The sequence below is a fragment of the Pteronotus mesoamericanus genome, unplaced genomic scaffold, assembly GCF_021234165.1.
Source record: "Pteronotus mesoamericanus isolate MK-2021 breed Mesoamerican mustached bat unplaced genomic scaffold, CSHL_Meso_final scaffold_85, whole genome shotgun sequence".
NCBI classification, from domain to species: Eukaryota; Metazoa; Chordata; class Mammalia; order Chiroptera; family Mormoopidae; genus Pteronotus; species Pteronotus mesoamericanus.
The window spans coordinates 73045543-73062960 of NW_026555329.1; the positions used below are offsets into that span (position 1 = coordinate 73045543).

General features: G+C 49.1%; 1 protein-coding gene across 1 annotated transcript in view; it reads right to left on the reverse strand.

Moving 5' to 3' along the window:
- KIAA1549 (KIAA1549 ortholog) overlaps nucleotides 1–17418 on the reverse strand; it is a 108889-nt gene that overhangs the window by 19999 nt on the left and 71472 nt on the right. Inside the window, exons 12-14 of the mRNA XM_054564063.1 lie at nucleotides 9849–10045; nucleotides 8068–8183; nucleotides 2313–2518 (exon numbers count right to left, since the gene is read on the reverse strand). Coding sequence (XP_054420038.1) covers nucleotides 2313–2518; nucleotides 8068–8183; nucleotides 9849–10045 — 519 coding nt within the window. The remainder of the gene's footprint in view (nucleotides 1–2312; nucleotides 2519–8067; nucleotides 8184–9848; nucleotides 10046–17418) is intronic.

Genomic DNA, 17418 nt, shown 5'->3' on the forward strand with positions numbered 1-17418 from the left:
TCTGACCCGAGACCCGCCCTCCCCCCCCAGGAGAGGACCCACATGTATGGAAACCTGCCATCACTGGCTCTGTGGGGCTGCGCTAGGTGCCGAGGAGCGAGTCGGGCCTGAAGGGGGCGGGTCCGGGAGGAGGGCGTGAGATGCAGGCACGGCCCAGGCCCAGAGTGCCGGTGACCGCCTAGGGGGCGATGAGGTGACCAAAGGCAGAGGCAGGTCTGCTGGGCTGTGGTGCAATGCAGACTGGGAATCTGACCAGAAGGAGGGAGCGAGGGAGCGAGGCCACAGGCCAAGATGAAATGGAACGTTCCTGGCAGTGCCACGGGGGACCCAAAGCCACATGCTTCCTGGAGACTGTTTGAGAAGGACAGCCGGTTGCATGAGGTTCTGGGTAACTTACCAGCAGGAAAACAAAACAAAACAAAAAAACAAAAAAAGAAAAACCCTCTCACTCTATCAGGATCTAATTGTTCTTTGAAATATATGAGGTCCTCACAGGAGAACCAAGGTATACTAGGAATTCGCACCAGAACCTCCTGCTAAGAAAACATTTCACTTTAGTCCTGACCAGCATGGCTCAGTTGGTTGGGCGGCGTCCCACAAAGCGAAAGTCACCAGTTCAATTCCAGTTAGGGCACATGCGTGGCTTGCAGGTTCCATCCCTGGCTGGGATGCATACAAAATGCAACCGATCAAGGTTTCTCTCCCTCTCTTTCTCCCTCCCTTCCCCCTTTTCTAAAAATACATAAATAAAATCTTGTTTAAAAAGAGTTAATTCTTTTTTTTTTTTAATTTCAACTTAGATGTATAAAGGATATAGGTCAGTAGAACAGTATTGATAACGCTCTAGTTCTTAAGTTGGGTTCTGATTTCATTATTATGCTTTATAATTAACATATATTACCTACAGGCACACACAGGCATCAAATACTACATTTCAAAAAGAAGTAGAAGGAAAATGGAGCCGCAAGCTATCAAGTTGTGAGGCCACAGGCCTGGTGAGCACATTCGCTTCCTTCTTTCACCAGAGGGAGACCCCACTCCATGGTGTACATATAAGGCAAGTATAGAGCACACGCAACACGAGACAGATGGAGACAGGTGCGGGCTAGGACGGGGCCCCACAGAGCTGGGGCTCCTGAGCGCTGGCGAGAAGGCACGGCACTCGCCACCCTGCACCCACGGCACACATGCTGCGGTCACCTCCTCGGCAAGGAGCCAGTGAGGTGCGCCTACAAGAAGCTCTAAGCACTCTCGGTAAGACTCCTCTATAAGATGATCCACTTTATGGATCACCTTTAAAGTGGGCTGGGGACTCAACCGTACCAATTTCTTATCACTTCAGCCTGGAGAACTCAAACAGCCACGGGTGTTTCTCAGAGGCAGGGCACTGACAGGCGTGAAGCTGCCTTATGTGCATTTCTGAACGGCATTCACCTGACTCGTTGTCCAGCCCAGGTCAAATCTCTCGACTTAAAGTTAGCTGTGACCTGGCCTGGCTTTCTGGTTCCCAACATCTTAGGAGGGAAGCAACTCACTCTTAGGAGATCCAACAACTCCTCCAGGATTTACTGGAAGAGGGTTTTGCTAGGAATTATCTAGATACTTGGAGCCAAAGCAGATCTGTGAGGCATCACAAAGTCTACTATGGTTCCGAGGCCACCCCAGGTTCAGTGACTGACTAGGAAAATTCACAGGACTCCGCCTTCTGCCCCAGTTATTACAGTGAAATGATACAAAGCAAAATCAGCAAAGGGAAACCAGGCATGAGCTTCCCAGAGTCCTCTCCCGGTGGGATCACACAGGATGTGCTTAATGCCTCCAGCGGGGGGTTGTGACAACACATGGGAAATGCTGCCCACCAGAGACTCGGTGCCCAGGGTTGTCATGGGGGCCGGCCGCAGAGGCACCCTCTGCCTGGCACGTACCGCAATTCCTGACTCTCGGAAGGAAAGCAGATATTCAGCATAAATCTAAATCATATTTTCTGCACAGTGAGCCACTCTGTTCTGCAAATGAAGGCAATCTTTCAGAAATGCAAGTTCCCTAAACCGGCCACAGGGCAAAGCGGGACTTCTAAGGATAGCGGTCTCGGGTCTTTTTTCTGCACATCTGCCGGTGCACCTAACAGTGTCCCTGAACCGTATCTGATCTTTAAAAAAAAAAAAAAAGGGATATTTTACATTTAAAATTAAAAATACCTGTCAGCAGCTCATATGCTTTGCAATCTTTTGACACTTTCACTCATTTTTAAGCACCAACCAAACCAGCATGTGAGCTTTTGTATTTATGTGCTTTTTAGTAAAAACAAATACCTCTTTGTTAATTTTGTTGGTTTCTGCCACGCGGTCGGCCAGTACGGGGTGGTGAACTGGAGGCGCGGGGATCGGCTGCATGGCGATCAGCTGGATCTTGCTGGGGACCCGCCGACTGGCCTCTGAGGAGCGGGAGATCCTGTCCACATGCTCAAAGATGGAGGCAGAAGAGTGCTGCTCGTTCCCTGAGCTGGGCGGCGGTGGCCCTAGGACAGAGGGAAAAGCCAGAAAATAAATATATAAAGTCATCCTAAAGAAACAGCAAATAAGCCCTGCCGGGCGTAGCTCAGTGGGTTGGGTGTCATCCCGCAAACCAACTCAAAAGGTCCATGGTTCGATTCCAGGTCAGGGCACATGCTTGGGTTACAGGCCAGGTCCCTGGTTGGGGGCGTGCGAAAAGCAACTGATCAATGTTTCTCTTGCACATCAATGTTTCTCTCCCTCTCCTTCTCCCTCCCTACCCCTCACTCTAAAATAAAATAAAATAAAATAAAATCTTTAAAAAAAAAAGCAAGTAATCAAAAATATGGATTTATTCTTAAAGAATCCACTGATCTGTCCCTGACCAAAAACACATCCCTACTTTGTGGCACTTAAAATGTGCCTACTGAAGCTTACATTATCTGGGTTCAATATTGTCTCTTTCAGCCTCATTAAAAGTTGCAAATATCATCAGAAAAGATATGAAAATCATTAGGACACTTTGTGCCAAAAATTGCCCTATTTTACCTAAAGGGAGTTCAAAGTCTTCAGTAAGAAAGGGTAAAGGGCAGGAGGAACCTGAAGGTGCTCAGTCATTTCCAATTTATAGAACTTACAGCAGCTCTGAACTTCCACTGCCATTTGGTATGAGATAAATTTAGTTGCCAAGGCAACTATACTAAAGATGAGGGGACTGTGGACATGCAGGCGTGTGCTGATTAACAATGAGCTCTCCTGGGTTTTCTGAGCTGATGCAGGAAGAAAATTAAGTTGAAGAGGCATGAGAAGAAAAAGCTGCTGCCTGGAGGGGAGTCATTCCCGCTTTAAAAAGAGATGAAGGGTATATCTAAAAATGGCTAAAAGGGGACGTTTTTTAAAAAAATAAATTTTTAAAAGTGATTAGAAGGGTAAATTTATGGCATGTATATTTTGTCACAATGAATTTTTTTAAGGAATCAGAACTGCAAAAAAAAGAGAAAACATTTAAATGTGTAGAAAAAAAGATAAAGAAGGAACTATTTAAAATGTTAACAGCCCTGGCCGGGTGGCTCAGTTGGCTGGAGCGTCGTCCCCATATGGCAAGGTTGCAGGTTCGATCCCTAGTCAGGGCACATACAAGAATCAACCAGTGAATGCATAAGTAAGTGGAACAACAAACTGATATTTCTCTCTCCCCCCACCTTTCTCCCCTCCTCTCTCGCTAGGAAAAAATAAAATCAATACATTTTAAAATAAACAAAATGTTAACAGACTAATCTTGGTATAATGGGTGATTTTCTCCAATTTCTTGCATTTTCTGTAATTAGGATTTTCTCTGAGTATTACTTTTATAGTGGAAATAATCCTAATGAGCTTTCATCTTAAGAAGGCAAAAAGAAAGAGATGGGGGTTGAGGGGGAAGGGGGAGGGGAAGAGGGACTGAATAGAGGAAAGACCTCTACAGAGCTAGTCAGACACACTGAGATGCTGGCATCCCTCTGAGAAGCCACAGCCACGCCCACGCGCTCTGGACGCTGGTTTAAATTAAACGGACCACAGGCCAAGAGAAGGAGAGAGAGCACGCAGAGGCTGTTTTCAAACAAAAGCCTGAGGTTTGAAACCTCAGGCGGAACTGAAAATTACGAAGGCTTCTCCTCGATGTAAATAACCAACAGAACGGAGCCAAGCAGTAAGAAATAACAGTTGATGTTTGATATAAGGACGGCACATCGATGCTACGTGAGTCGCTGTATTTCCTCTCCTCTTGAACTACACTCATGTGTTGCCCAAAGCGACTGGAAATGAGGCATGCAGCTGTGAATGAACGCGGTCCCTCTCAGCTGCCTGCCCCCCGGCTCCCGCCCCTGCCTGGCTGTACATTGCAGGCAGCCGGCCCCACCGCGCACCTGCTGGCACCTTCTCCAATTGCAGGCACAAGGCCTCAAAGGAGATCATTAGCCTCACCAGACAGGCTGGCCTTGCTAACCCAAACTTATAAAGTGACAGCAGATCTCCCAGAGGGTAGCCCACTACGCAACTGATACCCAAAGGTGAGGTCCCTCTCCTCCAGGATGGTAAAAAGATCAGGGATGCAGAGGGCTCCCAGTGGCTGGAACGCAAAGGGGGCAAAGGAGGGAAGGAAGCCCCCTCCCCCAACCCTGTGCTGCCTGCCAGCCTGGGGACCGAGAAGCTGCCGGGCTGTGACAGGCTCCTGCCCACGCCCTACCCCACCCCCGACTGTGGTCCCGGATCCTCACTCTGTAATTCACCAACTGCAACCAGAGGAGGAGGGACTGCGCCCAGAGCCCAGCCCTTCTACAGGGCAAAAAGGGGGGCTTGTTATTTCCCATATGCATGTAATATACATGTCATCTATATGGATATATGTGTACAGGTACACACACATACCCCAGTTTATATATAATATATATTTATGTACTTTCATTATTTACTATGTATTGCACTTTTTTTTTTTAAACCACCTGTGTAATAATGGCCAATGGAAAATACAATAGATAACGCGGAGAGCAACGCTGTGTGAATCCTGCCTCAAGGCAAGCAGGGACTTTGGATTAAAACCTTTCTCTTTAAATATAATAAAAAATATGATAAAAAATTACAGTACAAGATAATGTCAACAAAGGAGAACGGCAGAGGAAAAGGCGATCTGAATGACTGACGTGCACGAGCAATAGAACATTTTTAAAGAGGCCGTGTTTCATCGTCTCTGGGTAAATGCAGTCGCTCTGCCTTATTATTAAGGGTTGTGGCCCACGTTAATGTCCTGTGAGGCAGGGGTCACATGTGTCTCTTCTTCATCATCTCCCGGCGCCTACCCCATCACAGGCACTTAATAAACACGGGCTGCGTTGGATGACTGACTCAACGACTAGTCACCCCGACTAAGTTTATAAAATTCTACCTCCAAGAGGCCTCCGGGAATGGGCCTTCATGAAAAGAATAATAATTTATGATCTCAACCATTTTATAAATGGATGCTCCTCAATTACTTGAAAAACTTTGGTGTTACACGTAGTCAAAATCGTTGCCCTGCAATCACATTAAAGATTTAACTTGCTTCGCAAGCTCCTCGGCACATGCCAAGGGAGGTGTCGGCTAGGTGCCTACGTGACATTCTAGAATTTGGAATCTGTGGAATTCACATTAATGGAAGTCTACGTGCTTAGAGGAGCACCCCCTTGCACGCATGCAGCCTACGGCTATGGCATAAAGAAAAACCTCGGCACCTTGCAGCCTCTACCTACTGGGCTCCTGCCTGACACAGGACAGAGACGAAGCCGCTCAGTAGAGCCTTCACACAGGGAGGGTGTGTTCCTCCTTCCTCCTCCCTCTCCTCCCAGCGGGTGGTAATGATGTGACTCATTCTAAAACTGCAGGGACTGTGAACACACTGACATTTGAGTAAGTCATCTCCTAAGGGTCTGCGGACGGTGTGAGCATACACCCCACTGTCTAGCCAGCTTCCGAAAACGGTCAGCAGGGAAGGGAAGAAGGCGCAGTGACCTCAAAGTGACCAGAACCGAAACAAGGGCCTGTGCTGCGCTTCCAACGCAAGCTGGGTCCTGAAAACGCCAGATCAATTGTGACAGTCACAGGAAGCCTCATCACCTGTCATCCGCTGTGGGGGGAGGGAACACCGGCTCCAGGGCAACGTGGGCGAGGGTCCAAGGATGGCCTCTAGCAACCGCCTGCCTCCCTTAATTTGTAATTCACCACGACTTACAACAAGAGAAGGATTTTCATGTGAATTACTGTAGAAAATGATTCAAAAGCTATGATTATAAAGTTAGAATTGTTTCACAGGGTATTTAACTAAGTTTACGCAAGCAATAAAACCCCTGTGTGGTAGCATTATAGCGCGAAGGAAGCAAACGGAGTTTTTAAAGTGAATTGGCATCGCCCTGGCCAGGTGGCTCAGGCGGTGGCAGCGCTGTCTCCTGCACCGTAAGGTTGCAGGGTCTGATCACTGTTTCTCTCACATCGATGCATCTCTCTCTTCCTCCCTCTAAGATCAATAAACACATCCTTGGGTGAGGAATGTTTTTAAAAAGTGAATTGGTATTTATTGTGAGAAAACCATCGTTCTAAAACATGAAAATAATGTACAGATTCTGGTATGTCTTCAAATCCTAATAGTGACACCGGCGCTTCAAGTCCTCACAAGAACATCTAATCCACCCGTCTCCTTTCCCTGTCACCTCTCGGTCCCAAAGCCGACACTGGGATTTTGAACGTATGTTGACAGTGATACTTGATTTTTTTTTTCGCCACATAGAATATACTTGTTGTAATCCTAGAGTAAGGAGTTAAATGTGGGAACTAAAAGCAAGATTTTCTCAGGTAAACAAAGAACCTGAGAAACTCCAGGGCTGATTCTTTTTTTCAAATATTTCTTACCCTGGATCAAAACTAGATGTTAATCCTGACTACCTGAAACCGTGCACCTGTTACCATGGTGCTAAGTAATTTTTAAGATTCTGTGAAATGGGATCCAAAGGGAAAAAAACTCTTCCCTCTATACTAAGAGGGTATTTTTTTTTTAACGTCACCACGAGACCCCTGAGAGGAGCCGGAAGGGACCTCAGAACTCAGCTCGTTCGGTCCCACAGGTGCCTGGAAGCTGAGGGACTCAGTTGGAAGGTCACAAGCACAGTGACAGAACAGGCCCTCCGGCGTCCGTCCAGAATCTGTTCACTTAACACAATACGGTTCACTCTGTGCTGCATTTTCATACAGAGAAACTGGTGATGAAAAATATAAGTACAAACACTGCTATTAAAAATACCATCCCCAAGCACCGCAATTTTCTTTGCATTACCGAAACATCAATAATGCTCTAGCAAACACAAGAGCCACACTAGCACTTCTGTCTAACAGAATCGATTAAACTAAAACCCAGCTACCCGTCAACATGCCAGAAAATGCCCCCACGTCTAGCGAGACCTGTGAGCTTCATTTTTACAGGGCAGGAGGGCCATGGCGCTGCCATTTAGGATGGGACTGAAGTTCATTTCGGACCTGGCCCAAGAAGCTACGGAGTCTGGCGACAAATACAAACGTGCTAAAACATGTGATCCCACTGAGCTAGAAGATCTATGACCAAACACAATATACTTGGGCCTAGGACAAACCCACAGCTTTTGACAACTGTGAAATCCTCGAAGTGGGTGCTAAGAAGGTCACTGAATCCAGGGGACAGTTTTGGAGACTGGTTTCAGTTCGACTCTTCCTTGTCCCTCAGGAAGGACAACTGTTGGAACTCGAAACTAGAATGGAACATGGCGGCTATGAGCCCCAAAACCTACCTCCACGAATCCCTAAGCGCCATCACACCCCTCCCCCGACCCCTGACCCCCACCCCACCTCAACCCAGACACCGGCACCGTGCTAGGCAGTGACAATCAACGCTGAGACATTCACCATCAGATAACGAATATCCCGCTGCACAGATGTTTTTTCTTTTTATGTTCAGCATTTGAAGAAGCCCAAACCCGCGCCTCCTGGAACCTCATCGCCACTCGTTTGAACGCGGAGGGCGAGGAGGGTCACAGGCCACCCCACGGGGCCCTCTGGGACTTGCCGTCATTCACTGCTCCTGGTGCCTTATCTCCTGCTTCCCTCTCACTGGACTCTTCACTTACGGTAGAGTCGGCATCTGAGGGCGAAACTCTGCAGACACAAGACAAATGTAAGCAGTACGAAAAACAGAGGAAAGCGGGGGAAGGTCACGTTCACCTGGATGTGGAAGTCAGGCTTCCAGGCATAACTAGTAGAAATCAATCCCCAAAATGATTTGGTGATGCAGCGTCTTCCAAGACAGGACTAGCACTTAGTTACCCTCTGGAAGACAGCGTAGCAGTTTAGAAAATAGCTCCGCAGCCTTCACTTCCGTCAATGCGAGGGCAACTAGGAGCCAGGCTGGGGGCGGCCCCCCGGCGACCAGGGCCCTGGCCTGGCTCAGAGTTACCTGGGTCTGCGGGATCTCCAGGAAGCCGGGGCGTCCTCCAGTCCCCCCACGGGGCCCCAGGTCTTTGAAAGAGGCCAACACAAAGGCAATGATCACCACTGAGATTTGATTCCAAATCCAAAGAGCGAGCGTAACATGGAAGCCAGGGGGGCACTGGGCTTGTAAACATCCTTAAGCAGGTAGCACGCCTTCTCTTTCGGCTTTCTGCTGGCTTAAACAGCAGGGTGAAACACCAGCGCGTTCTGGTTGCCGTGAGGGATGCTAAAATATTAGAGTGACCACGCAGGCCATTGAGAGGTCGTGACTGGCCAGGGAAGAAAACAAAGACTTTGCAAAATTGTACGAGCATATTAAGTAATCCTTAATGATTTGGTGTACGCTTAGCCTACAAGATAATTAAGCCAATAACATCTCTCTCCATAATGCAATTTCTTTTGTACAGGTCCTGTTCTAACTTCCATTAAATTCTTAAAACTAGGCCAGAACCCCAGGGTGGGTTTTCCGATGTCAGAAATTATAACATCGCTTCCAAATATTGATAGGATCGTGCACTTTTTTCCTTTCAGTGGAAAATCAGGATTGAGGATACCAAAGCTCAAAGGCAGGCTGACAATCTGAGGCCTCCGCAGCCAACACGGGGCTGTGCGATCAGCTAAAGTAAACTTGGAAAAAAGCCCAATTCTGAGCCTGGTCTGTAACAGGGCCGCAGCCCTCCTCCAGGACGGGGATCGGGACCGGAGCGCAATGGCGGCCCCCCAGGTAGTGTGCCAACAAGCAGTTCTCCGCGGGCTTTACTCTGATAGGAGGATTGGAAATGCCCTGGGAGGGAGTGGGGGGCTGGGCAGCAAGGAGACAATGAAGAGTCCACGCAAACACGCTCACAATGGCGACTACCTGGGCAACCGGAGAAAAATCAAGCAAAGACAGAAAGCTGGGAGGAAGGCCACCTGCAGCCAGAACAACGAAGTCAGAGCCAGCCGCGGGCGTGATGGGCCAGGACAAAGCCTGGGCTGGGGGTGTGTCCTGTGCTATGCGCCTTTTAGGCATTATTTCTGATACGCTCTCCAGAGCGCGGAGCATGCTCGCCCCAGAATATTAGCCTCGAACTGGCCAATCCCTAATCGAGGCACAGAAGGACCGCCAACCCTGATGGACAGTGATTCATAATCTTAAAGGCCTCCTTTGGCAGTCCATCAGGGTGGCACAGGAGCCCTCGGGCGCGCTGACTTTGGTCAAGCTGTGGTCAGTCTCCCGGGCTGCGGACTCGGGCAACACGCCCCGTCAGCCCTTCTGATGCTACCAACTGACAAAGTAAAATGAGAAACATGCCCCGCAACAGAGTACAATGCAGAAAGCCCAACACGAACCTTCCTCGGTGGCGCACATTCCTGGAAGGGACCTTGGCCTTGGGGCTGGGGACATCTCCATTTTCAGAGGGCGTGGTGTGGTCCTTCCCAGGTCCTGGCAGTGGGGCTGGCTCGTGAATGATCAGTATGTCGTCTTTATTGTGCTGACCCAGGTGCTGCTTGGCAAAATCGAAGCCCTTCACACTGGGGATCTGCAACTAAAACAAAGAGACGAGGCAGTCAGTCCCCCTGACACTTGGTGACGGTGACAGTGAGGGCTGGCAGGACCAAGAGCGCCACCTTCCGCCTCAGACTGCGCCTGCGCTCCCAGCAGCCCAACTCCACAGGCGTCCCTAAAAGGCCAAGTTGTGTGCCAGACCTCCAGTTTGCAGAAAAGTTGGGTGCTCGCAAAGAGTGAAAGAAGAGTGCACAGATTCAACAGCTACCCCATAATGCAAAAGATGTCACAGCAGCATAACCGTGGGCGATGCCATTCCAGAGAAAGGGACACAGGCGCTATACAGAGAAATGGGGGCTTGGGCCGGGACTCGGACAACAGGCAGAACTTAGAAATAAAAAGAGGTGGAGACGCAGAAGTGTGTTCTAGGTTGTCAGGGACCAGAGGACACTGGAGGCGGGGACGGGATCTCCCGAGCTGCTCTAGAGGGGTCAGAACACAGGCAGTGAGAGGCGGCCGGCCTGTGGGTGGGGGGACGGCCCCCAGTGCCAGGTCTAGAGCACAAACCTGCTAAGTATTTCTAAAGGGGTAGGTTTCTAAAATCTAAGAGAGAGGATACAAAGGGAGCAGGAAGAGGACCCTACAAGGCCACACGCATGGAATGACAAAAGCAGGAGCCCAAAATCTTCGCGATGAAAACGGGGAGGAAAGAACAGCGCGAGAGATGCCACCGCAGGGCCTGGGCACCGACCAGACGCGAGAGGCAAAGGAGGGAAAGCGGCCGTGATGCGTGGAAGGTACCGGCAGGTAAACAGAATGGTGGGGGCGGCCTTAAGGGAAAGAGGTGAATCATGAAGGAACGATGACTGGAGGAAAGAGACAGCTTTTGCTTTAAACATGCTTGGGTCGAAATGGCATAAAAGCTCCAAAGGAAAGCAGCGGGAGTCAGAGGACAATGGCATGGGGGATGTCCAGGCTAGAGATGTGACTTTGAGGGCATCTGCACAGAAGGGGACAGGGGGGCGGGGGGAGGGGGAGCAGGGAGGGTTGACATTTTTAAAGATGAAAGTAGTCTATGAATAAAACGCCCGAGGACATCTCATAGTTTGGGGCTCCGAGGAGAAAAAGCCAGGAAAAAATAAAAGCTGACTTCAAAAAAAAAAAAAAAAAGAAAGAAAAAGAAGAAGAATTTGGATCATGCACTGAAATAGAAGACAAGGGAATAAAGAATTTCTAGCCCTCGCTGGTGTGGCTCAGTGGGTTGAGTGTCATCCTGCAAAACTGAAAGGCTGCCGGTTCGATTCCTGGTCAGGACGCAGGCCCGGGTTGTGGGCCAGGTCCCCAGTAGGGGGTGTGTGTAGGAGGCAGCCGATTGATGATGTTTCTCTCTCCGTTCCCCTCTCTCTGAAAATAAATAAAATCTTTTAAAAAAAAAAAAACTTCTAGAAAGGAGTGGCCAACAGGAGTAACTAGGGCACAAGGATGAAGGAGAAAGGGGTCTTGGAACAGCCCGCCTGTCGCACTGGCAGATGCATAAGGCCTACGTGGGGATACGAGGTGCCAACACCACGCCCACGACCGAGGCCCCCCAAGTCCACAAGCACAGCACCCTGGCCTCGGCTTCTCAGCCTGCCCCAAGACAGGAGAGGTGCTCGAAGTATAGGGACACGTGGACAAGGAAGGCGGACACACTTCTGATGACACTGCAAGGGCAGGGGTGGGGATTCACGGTTTCCCTGAGCCGAGCTTGCACAGTGTAGAGAAATAAACCGCACACTGAGAGCTGTCTCAGGGTCTCCTCGTCCTCCGCGGGAACGCGGAATGCGAGCCGCGGGTCAGGCTGTGTCCCACACCTCCAGGCAGTCGGAAGCCACGGGGCAAACCTCCCTGAGGAGTTATTTCAGACAAGGGACTCTGTGTAGAAGCAAAGGGTTTTGTTGTTATTTGCACCACCTTTACACACAGGTGAGTGACACCACCGGTGGCTTAGATGTGAAGACCTCTAACGTCTTCAGCACTAAAAATCTAGGATTCACGGATAGGAGAGTAGTCCGCAATCACTACTTAGGCCAGCAGAGGGAGACAAAACTTGCTATAACAATAGTTTACAAAGACGTTGCTTGGAAACAAAAGGCTACACCGGCCTGCCTGTTTCCCAAATTAATGATAGAGTGTTTCCAGAGCAGGCTACTCCACCGCACAGGCAGAAATGTTGTTTCGAAAACAATAAACCCAAACCTGCTGCTCCTGGCCCCTCCCAAACTGCCCCCAGCCACCCAGGATAAACTTATTTCCTTATCCATGAAACTGGGTTAGCACGACGACCTTCAACAGCGGGTGCACACTTTCCTAGGGACACGGAGCCCTCTTAAGAGGACTCAACTGCACATGGACAACCTCGGTACATGTTCTCCCCTACAGGTGATGTTCCTGGGAGCACGGCGGTGGTCTGGGCGTCACACCAGCCCCCTTCCTAAGAGACCTCCTACTTCACAGGAGAGAAATGCACCTCTCACCCAGGGGACAGCCTCACCCCAGCGGCACCGCATTTTAGCCCCATAAACAAGGTGCCTCTAAATGGAAGAAGAGCTGTTCTAATCCGCAGGCATCTAATCATCACCATCGACGTCATCGTATCAACGCTGGTGAAATCCTTTTGGGTGTACTTCCCCGTAAGACAGTAAATGCTTCTCATGCCTGGGAAACACTTTCTCAAAACTGGAGGAGGAGCCACAGACTGCAGACCTCCTCGAAGCAAACCCTCCAGAGTGAATACGGGAGAAATAACCAGCACTCTGTCTCCATGGCGCAGCCTCTGTACCCCAAGTCCAGGAACTAAAGGCCTTCCCCGACAAACTGCCAGGGCGAATGGAACAAACAAATATACGTATGTGTTAAAATGCTTCACAAACGCCGAAGCTCCATACACATGAGACCAACAGCATCATTACTGCTCTTGGCAGATGAACATTGTTAATATATAGTCAGCTAAGAGTTCTCAGGTGTCAGATAAAGCGGTCGATATAAATTCAGATACACAATTCTATAATTCAGCGACAGGTTGGGACACATTGGCAGGCCCTCAATGAACAGTTGAGGACGGAATGAATTTCAAAAAGGTCAGCTAAAGCGGCAAACTTACTGGATTTTGTGGGGAATCACTAAAAAGGTCCATGCCGTGAATGGAACTGACACGCGTGACAGCCTTGAAGCCCTGTCGGCTTCTTGTTGACTCCAACTGACATCTCTAAGTATTAGATCCTTACACGTCTCACAGGCTGGGTGACTCACCACCTTCCACAACAATAGAACTTTGGCAACTAATCTGTGTTTACGCACCAAACAAAAGCCATTTATAGACAGACGGAAAAAATTAGAGGAATCGTTTCCCCCACCCCCACCCTGCTACTCGCTTATAGAATGAGCTACTTTTGTTTCATCCCTACTTTCTGGTACACTCTTTCTAGTTTGCCATTTCTTTCTTTTTTTTGTTTTTTAAATCTAGAATTAAGTCCGGCTCTATTGTATCTCCAGCTTCCCCATGCAGCATAAACTTAAGTCAGTATTTTGTAAAAGAAGAGGAGCAATTAATTCGGGCCCTGATATTCATATTAGGACCTGGTTACTTCTGAGGATGGATGGCTCTGTTGTTCCTTCTTTCTTTAATATATCACAAAGGGGACAGGCCCCAGGGTCAGCAGTTTGTCGGGGAAGGCCTTTAGTTCCTGGACTTGGGGTACAGGGTCCTACCGGAATATGTCACCGACAAGTCAGGGAGGCCAGCTGGAGCAGGTCAGCCACGGAGCAGGAGAGACACCTGATGAATTTTGACACATGTGAGCCGTAACTATAATGCGACCCAGATTGCAACAAGACAGAGGGACATCCCCGGTACTGGTCACCCTAACCCCTGAGAAGGAGCACAAAGATGACCAAAGAACAAATCCCAACAGCGTCTAAATGAAAACTGGCAATCCCCAAGAGAACACCATTGTTTACGCATGTACATTGGGTGCATGTGCTCTGTGGAAACTCACAGACGTTCCACGACGTTTCCATTGAGTAGTGAAGACCAGGCGGAGCTATTACCATGGGTGTGTCCCTGCCGCGGCCCAGGGTGCGGTTCCCAGCCGCCCTGAGGTCTTGAGTCTGGGAGGGCAGCGCTCCAAGTCCCTCCCGCCCCCAGGCCACAGCAGGTCACCTGGCTGCAGGTGAACTGGAACCACCTACACCTGAGGCCTCCTGGGCATCCTTGCACAGACTCCGAAGAGCCATCCCAGGGGACATGCTGAACTTGGCCGAGATGGAAGAAACACTCGTGGAGCTTCTCTTCAACCCTCTGTCCACGCTGCCCCTGAAGTGACTGTCCCCAACATGCTCCAGCCACTGTCCCTGCTGAAAACCCTCCACTGGGTCTCCCTGCCTGCAGCCTCACTCCCAACCCCTTCCATACCTGCGGAGCCTGGCTCTTGCCTACCCGTTGCCTCAGCTTCCGCAGTGCCCTTCCATGCGACCCCTGCTCCGCCCTCCGCGGGCTCCGCGCCCTCCCCTCCCCTGGGCTGCGCCCCCTGCCCACATCACCTCCTCTTGGGAGGCAGAGGCAGCCCAGCACCTAGAGTCAGGGGGCGGCCCCGCCCCGCGCTCCTGCAGAGCCCTGGACAGCCGGACACTGCGACTGTGTGTCAGCCTTTGGGGGGCTTGTCCTTCTCCAGAACCAAAGCCCTCGAGAGCAGACGGCACATCTGTGCCTGTCGCCCAGCCTGGCCGGCCCTGCCTGGCCCTGAGCACACACTCAGTGTCTGGCAAATGAACGTGCCCTGTCCCAGGTCGCCCCCATCTGGCCGCCCACAGAGCCGGCCGGCCAGGAACTGCGGCCCTGCATCAATACCAGGGTGCGGACTGTCCCCAACAGAAGAGACGAGTTCCCATGGGACCAGCAGCAGGTAGCCAAGACCGTTCACATCTTTAAATAGAACCTCAACAGGGCAAGGCAGGTCCAAGCCGGAGTTTTTTGGGAACAGTGACAAGTGATGACTTTGGGCTACAGATTAAAGAGAATACAGATAAAAAGAAAAGACATGGGTTAGGGGTTTTTTTCCCTTTATTATTAGAAATAAAAAAGGACCCTGCTTCAAAATAAGACAGAAAGGCCTCTCCGTCTTATCATATTTCAAAACTAAGCTACTCCCAGACAATCGGAAGGTTTTCTCCTCACTACAGGGGGAAGGGGGTGTGGAGTTTTGGTCAAACTTATTGTTTCCAGATGTTCAGGGCTCTGGGATTTGCTACAAGATTTCAGAGAGTAGCAGGGAGGCAGCATCAGGGGTGGGGTGGGCAGAGCAAAAGGGGGGGTTCGGGGAGAGAGAGAGGAGAGGAGGAGAGGAGAGGTGAGGGGAGAAGAGGAGAGGAAGGCGCCCAAGGAAGACGAGGACCTCTTACTCACTGGGAAGACAGCATCTTTTCCAGCTGCCCCCAGGAGCAGGCAAGAGACCTTGGCTATTGCCAGATAACCTTAGGAGAAGCGCTTACGAAGTAGAGAAATTTGCTTTTCAGCTAGGTGGAGATCATCATTTTCCTATTACACACACGTGACAAGGTCCACATGGTGGGCTCCGGTGCCAGCAGGGCCAAGCCCGTGCTCCTGAAACAGTGGGAGTTTCCACCCTCCAAACAAGTGGCGCCTCTCAGGGAGGCTCCCTGCAAACAGGCTGGGAACACATGTGAGCAACGCCCGTGGCTGGAGGCTGTTTGAAACTCTCCTGGATGTAGAGCCACATCTGGGATGGACGATAGTTCGGAAGTAAAAGAGGGAGAAGGAGAAAGGCTGGGGAGAGCTGCTGTCCCGATCGCTTCCTGAGTAACAGACAGTGGACGGGCTTCTGCATGGAGTGTTTACATTGGGAACTAAGCAACATGAAGACTCACATACATAAATGTCTACACCAGTTAAATCTCTCCAAACCTGTACTCTTGCCCCAGAAGAAAATCATTTACAAATCTACTGTTGATCTCATTACAATGAAATTCACACTCTGCATCATTCAGTATATCAAGTACTACTTTTTTCCAGGTCTTTCCTGGGCCATTCATTAGTCTAAGAACACAACAACCTTGGCAGGCTATGTAAATAATACATGAAGGCACATGACAAATACAATATTAATGTTCAAAATGCTTCCAATAGCCTGGTCAGGTGGCTCAGTTGGAGCATCATCCCGAGCAGCAAAATGTTGTGGGTTTGATCCCCAGTTGGGGTGCATATGGGAGGCAACCAACCAATGTTTCTCTCTCACATCAAAGTTTCTCTCTCTCTCCCCTCCACCTCTCTCTCTAAAACCAATAAGCATGTCCTCAGGTGAGAATTAAATAAGTAAATAAAATAAAATGCTTCCACTATACTTGATCAGTTAACCCAATATACTTGCAACTTAATCAAGACTTTGCATTTCTTATTTAATTCATAAGAAAAAGAATATTTTCCATTTACTTTTACAAAAGTGGGACACATTTAAAAACGATACTTATGTTTTCATTCAGCAGGTCTAGGTTTGTAATGCACAGAATTTTTTATACCCACACAATCGGAATAAAATTCAAAGGTGAATCAGGAGATTCTTTATTTCTCATTTGCTTTCTCTTATCCAACTTTTAGAGTTGAATGAGTCCTCTAAATTAGTGAGGCCCACAGAGGACACACGTTAATAAATATAGTCGACTCATGACCCCTGTCCACTCCCTTAGCAACGGCTGATCTCATGCTATGCTAAATGTCAACCGGTAGGGAGTTCTCCAGTACTTGGAACATTTTTGCTCACACCAGGAGAACTGGGTATTGACAAAGAGTCGACTTCCTTGCTCTAAAACTTGTATGTGACCATTAAATATTGCAGAAACTGTTGAAACATATGAGAAGAGAATTGCTATCAGTATAAATACTAAATAGGAAACTTGGGAAAGACAGGGACAAGCAGGTATTACAACTCTGCTGACACATGAGGAGCAGGTGAGTTAACCTAAAAGACCGCAGAGTAGCGGGGGGTGGGGAAGCAGTAAAAAAATCTAGAGAACTTTGCACTCGGGCTGCTTTGCTCTTCTCTGAAGAAACCCAAACTGGCAACTGTACTAATGCATTATGGATATTTACTGTAAGAAAGATCGCAGGAAATTCCTCTCGGTAGACAAACACTTTGTCAAAAACAAAACAAAACCAAACCAAACCCTTGAGGTATGTGGAAAAATTGGCAACTAAATACCTATTTGTATGTTTTGGTGGAAATGTTTGTGGCAAGCATCACCATTCTTTAATGATTAAGTGGCCTTGAACAAGGTGGAGACATGGGCTTGCTTGCAATAGGTGCATGGAAATTAAAGGAACCATCCAGTGACGCTGTGTATGAAACAGACACACAGATC